The sequence below is a fragment of the Nicotiana tabacum genome, chromosome 18 (genome assembly GCF_000715075.1).
Source record: "Nicotiana tabacum cultivar K326 chromosome 18, ASM71507v2, whole genome shotgun sequence".
Taxonomy (NCBI): domain Eukaryota; kingdom Viridiplantae; phylum Streptophyta; class Magnoliopsida; order Solanales; family Solanaceae; genus Nicotiana; species Nicotiana tabacum.
In genome coordinates, this window is record NC_134097.1 from 7,363,962 (window position 1) to 7,369,025 (window position 5,064).

A 5,064-nucleotide genomic window follows, 5' to 3' on the forward strand; every position below is an offset into this window, starting at 1 on the left:
TTTTCGGGTTGATACGATTTGACGATATATACACGTCTAGTACTTACACTCCAATACCCCCTCCAATACCCCCTTGTTGGTGGCTATAGTTTCATTAAAACACAACTGACATTTCAGTCATCAGTTTTAAGAAAATTTGTGACATTGGTTTGCGGACCATCTAAAAGTTTGCCATCTCATACCATGCAAAATTAACAAGAATAAAAAAAAAAAGTACTAATAATAATGCATCAAAAATATATAAAAAGAACACAAGCAATATACCCTCTTTTAATTTCTTCAAAGAAGCTGAAATTCTTCAAAATCATAGAAGAGAAGCAACTAAAGGTATAATGACTACCACTTACAATCTTTTCAATATTGATAAGATTATTGACACATATATTATATATTAATATGGTTGTAATTAAGCAGATTAATATTTTGTTTTAATCATCTGTATTCTCATTTCTCAATTGCAGGTCACCACTTCGACAAAATCCTTGTAAAAACATGCTTTTCTCAATTATTATTTTTTTCTTTTGTGGTAAAAACAATACATTTTGAGAAAAAATGCCTGCATAACCATTAATCTTTCTAGAGAATCACTTTTAAGATTTTTACTTTTTATATTGACTCAGAATTTAATTTTTTTTAAAAATTTTAGTGTTTCGTATTAAACATACTAAATTTAGTTGAACTCGTGCTTCTTGGTTTGAGAAAAAGCACCAAAAACAAGAAGAATAAAAAAGAAAAGAATAGAAATAGGAAGGAAAAATATAGAGTTATTTTATTTTAAAAGTGACTAAAGATTTTGTTTTCTTTTTCTTGTATAGTATAATGTATGAAACATCAGAATATCACAAAAGGATTTTCACATCAACAACTTGTACTCAGCAAATTGATTCACTTGGGAATGTATTATATGGTGCTGGATCTGATCTTATCAAAAGTGAGCTTGGTGTTTATGGGGAGAAATTTTTTGGTTCAAGTTCTGCCTATGTTCAAAGCAATGTAAGATTTAAATTTTTTGATTTTAAACTAAAAGATGTGTATAGGAAAGAGAACTTGGAGCAACGATAAAATTGTCTTCGTGTGACTTATAAGTCACGAGTTCGAACCGTGGAAACAACCACTAATGCTTGCATTAGAGTAGACTGTCTACATGCACCCCTTGGGATGCGGTCTTTCCCGAACCCTGCGCGAACGCGAAATACTTTGTGCACCGAGCTGTCAAACTAAAGATGTTTATAATGTACTAAAATCCTTGAATCTTGTAGTTTTAAACAAGTCATGTGAAATGTTGGAGTTAACGACTTACTAAATATAAAAAGTAATTTTTTTTTAAGCAGACTAATAAAGAAAGTAAGCCATATAAATTAAAACAGAAGGAGTACTATTTTTTAAAAGAAAAAGAAAAATAGGTGTAGTTAATATTTTCTAAATAGTAAATTTTAGAGTCTGGATGTTGAATTTGGATGAAATTATTGTACTGTATTTTCCATTTTCTAATTTATTTGCAATTCACAGATTAGCAGATACATTTCGAATCCTCAGTACTATTTTCAAGTGAATGAAGAATACGTGAAGAATAAACTGAAGGTGATTTTATTCCCATTTCTTCACAAGGTAAAGACTTGAACATTTTCAGTATTATAAGTAAATTTGTTTGTGTTGGAATTAATATCAGAGCAGAACTTTAATCCTTAGATTAGTCCATTCTCATTCTTGTACATCCATTTGCAAAATTCCGTCCTTATTTTATGTGATACACTTTGACTGGTCATAGGATTTAAGAAGAACGAAAGACTTTTGAAACTTGTTGTTTACAATAAGTTATAGATAATTATATAGCTATAAATTACCTCATTAAAAATAAAATGAAAAGTTTAAAGTTAAATTATTTCTAAAAATAGAAAGTTATTTTTTTTGCGGCAGACTAAAAAGGAAAGTGTATTACAAAAATTGAGACGGGTGAAATATATATATTAGTGTCTTGCTTGGGGTACATAAGGTACTGTATTTATAAAATTCCTGAATTTGTCTATTTAATTTATTTCTCCTAAATATGTTTTTATATAGGGACATTGGATGAGAACTGCTGATTTGGCTGGAGGAGAATTTTCATTTAAACCTCCAATTTATGATATTAATGCACCTGATTTGTACATTCCAATTATGGCTTTTGGTACTTATTTGGTTCTTGCTGGCTACTTCTTGGGCATTACCACCAAGTAAGTTGTTTAAAAAGAAATTCCATGTTTATATGTTATAGATTTAACTTATATACTCTAATTAAAAATTCAATCATATATAAAGATGATTTTCAACTAAGAATAAAAGATCTTTATGCAAATAGCCTGCAGGATTTTGGGTGAAGTATACAATAGCCCTCAAAGTCGATGGTCTTAAATTTTTGTCCCTGTTTGCTTTATCGGCAGAACTTCAAGTTAACAAGTGTTTCCTTTCGCTCACCCCGTGAGCAACAGTTTCAACTTGTGACCTTGAAGTTCATAGAGTAAGCGGGTGCTAAAATTTAAAGATCACCCCTAAAAGTGCCATATTTATGCAATTTTAATATTTTTTGGAGCCGGTATACATAAATTATACACTAATTATATACGGTTATAAAAATTATACATAAATTATAAATATATTATGCATCCGTCGATTATTTTTCGTTTAAGCGGTTGAATAGGAGATTATTTAGGTTAATTCTTCAAAATAATGTGCATTTGTTGCATTTCAAGCTTCTCATCGGTCTTTTATAACTGAATTTAAGTTGTATACATAAAAAAATATCTGCTATTTGATCTGATAGTACAAATATTTTTGACATTGTGTATCACTGCATAGATATTCTTAATTAGCGTATAATCTATGTATATCGGCTAAAAAAATAACTAATAAATCCGGCGGGCTATTTGTATAAAGATTCTAAAAATTTATCTGGAATTGTTTTACAAGTACTTGACTGTGCAAATATTTTTAACGATGTGCGTCAATGCATCAAACTTAAACGATATATTAGTGGTCTGACTTGCAAATATTCTCCTAAGCAAACGCACCGGTGCATATAACTTAAACTCATTCTGTTTTTGTTGCAGATTTAGTCCAGAAGCTTTAGGTGTACAATTCACAACAGGACTACTTTGTTGGCTTTTGCAAATCCTTTTACTTGAGGCAACATTACACTCTTTAGGAAGTGGAGAAGTGCCACTTCTTGACATGGTTTCCTATGGTGGCTACATTTTTGTAGCAGCATCAGTCATTTTAATTGCTAGGATTATTTGGGATTATGCATTTCATTTAATTACATTTTTTGAATGCTTTTGCATGGGAATTTTCTTAATAAAAACCATGAAAAGAATCCTAATTGCAGAAGTTAGGCGCTTTGAGAAGCATTCCACTAAGAGAAATTACCTTTTGCTTTTCATGGCTTTGTCTCAAATTCCTTTGCTTTTTTGGTTGGGAAATGTTGGTGTTGGAGCTAAGTGAGAGCAGAGGCGGATTCAGGATTCGGCGATCGCGGGGCACTATGATATTCAGTATAAATTTATCAATGCTCATAAAGATTGGTACGGGGGCCTATGCTAATATCTGACTAATTTTTGGAGACATTCGCAAGTATATATGGAATTTTTGTCGAAATTTTAGGGTACTAGTGACCCCTTCAAGCTATAGTGTAGGCCCTTATTTGAATGAGAGTTTCAATAAACTTATTGTAATTCTGTTGCTTTACATGAATGTAAAAGGGTTTGAGAAAGAAAAAGGAACATCAATAAAGGATTAGTCAAATGATACTTGCTGATTATGATTATGTGATTTTGAGTAAGTTGGGGTCATTCTTTAGCGGGTTTAACAACGATGGATTTACTGTTTATTTTTTCTAAATCGGTATACATAGATTATACACTATTTATGCATGAATTATATACTGAGTATGCATAGATTACACATTGATTATGCATGAATACCGATCAAAATCCGTGGGTATCCTTTACCGACCAATATTTTACCGTCCTCTATCTCGATCGGTTTTCGGTTGATTTTTTTTTTCTAACTATTTTTGACCTGTTTTGTTAGTAAACTGAGAAACATAACCCTACCTTAAATCCATAATGTGATTGCCAATACAGCCAAATAGTAACATATTCCATAATATTTAACATTAAAAAACTATCACATAAACAAGTGCAGTACTGAAATATCACAAGTATTGCCTCGTCCTCATTCATTACGCAAAAAATTATATTTGAAATCTTTTTTTATCTGATATATTAAAAAGTCTCTCTACCTTTATAGGGTAGGGGTAAGGCTGCGTACACACTATCTTCCCCAGACCTCATGTATAGAATTATTGTTGTTGTTGATCTTAAAAAGAATAGTACAAATATACCATTATATAGAAAAAACACAATGAACTAGGCATATGAGAAGGTAGTAGATATGGAAGAAAACGAATTAAAAAGAAAATTAAGATATTAAAAAAATATAATAGAACTGCACCTATCTTAATCTTTACTCAATTACTTTACATAATAGTTGTAAAAAGATTTGAGAAAGGAAAAAGATTAGTCAAATGATATCTGATTATGATTGCCTGAATTGGAGAAAGGTGGGGTCATTCTTTAGTGGGTTAATTTTAAAAATATTTCAATACTATAAGAAAGAAATTAAATTGTGAATTAAATGTCACTATGTGCAACAAAATCCGATTATGTTTAGGTGAATCTGTAAGGTTAATTAAAAAAATTCAGATTTAAGAAAATTTGACCTTTAATTCAAAAGGCAAAATGATTTGAACCCCACTATAAATATATTCAACCAAAAATATTTTTTCAAAAAGAACTCAAAAATGCATCAGCAAATGACGGCCATTACAAAGCACTTGATTTTCTTCATTTTACTTCTTTTTATCATCTTCCCTGCTCATGAATGTAAGTATAATTCATAAAATCCTTTCTTTATTCATTTTATATTTCCATTCTACTTACAAAATAAAATGAAAATTAACCACTTAATGCCTCCAATCTATTTAGTTATAATGACTTGTTTATTCTTTTTACAAGACGTTTGTCAAAA

At 30.2% G+C, this 5,064-nt stretch overlaps 1 protein-coding gene across 2 annotated transcripts; it reads left to right on the forward strand.

Moving 5' to 3' along the window:
* The first annotated feature begins 233 nt into the window (after window positions 1-233).
* On the forward strand, window positions 234-3,782 carry LOC107812732 (uncharacterized). 2 transcript variants are annotated; one of them, XM_075237618.1, is made up of 6 exons: window positions 299-327; window positions 462-484; window positions 816-993; window positions 1,510-1,608; window positions 2,062-2,213; window positions 3,087-3,782. In XM_075237618.1, the coding sequence occupies exons 3-6, from the start codon at window positions 820-822 to the stop codon at window positions 3,475-3,477; spliced, it is 816 nt and encodes a 271-aa protein (XP_075093719.1). In that variant the 5' UTR covers window positions 299-327; window positions 462-484; window positions 816-819; the 3' UTR covers window positions 3,478-3,782. The 2 variants fall into 2 exon arrangements, with proteins under 2 accessions (XP_016493376.1, XP_075093719.1); XM_016637890.2 differs by lacking the exon at window positions 462-484 and having other exon boundaries at window positions 234-327.
* Window positions 3,783-5,064: the final 1,282 nt, after the last annotated feature.

What these genes read in the sequence shown, in the direction of transcription:
- LOC107812732 (XM_016637890.2), top strand. Translation starts at nt 820, where the DNA reads ATGTATGAAACATCAGAATATCACAAAAGGATTTTCACATCAACAACT. An exon ending in CTGCCTATGTTCAAAGCAAT is followed by an intron (nt 994 to 1,509) that starts GTAAGATTTAAA and finishes TGCAATTCACAG; the next exon opens with ATTAGCAGATACATTTCGAA. An exon ending in TATTCCCATTTCTTCACAAG is followed by an intron (nt 1,609 to 2,061) that starts GTAAAGACTTGA and finishes GTTTTTATATAG; the next exon opens with GGACATTGGATGAGAACTGC.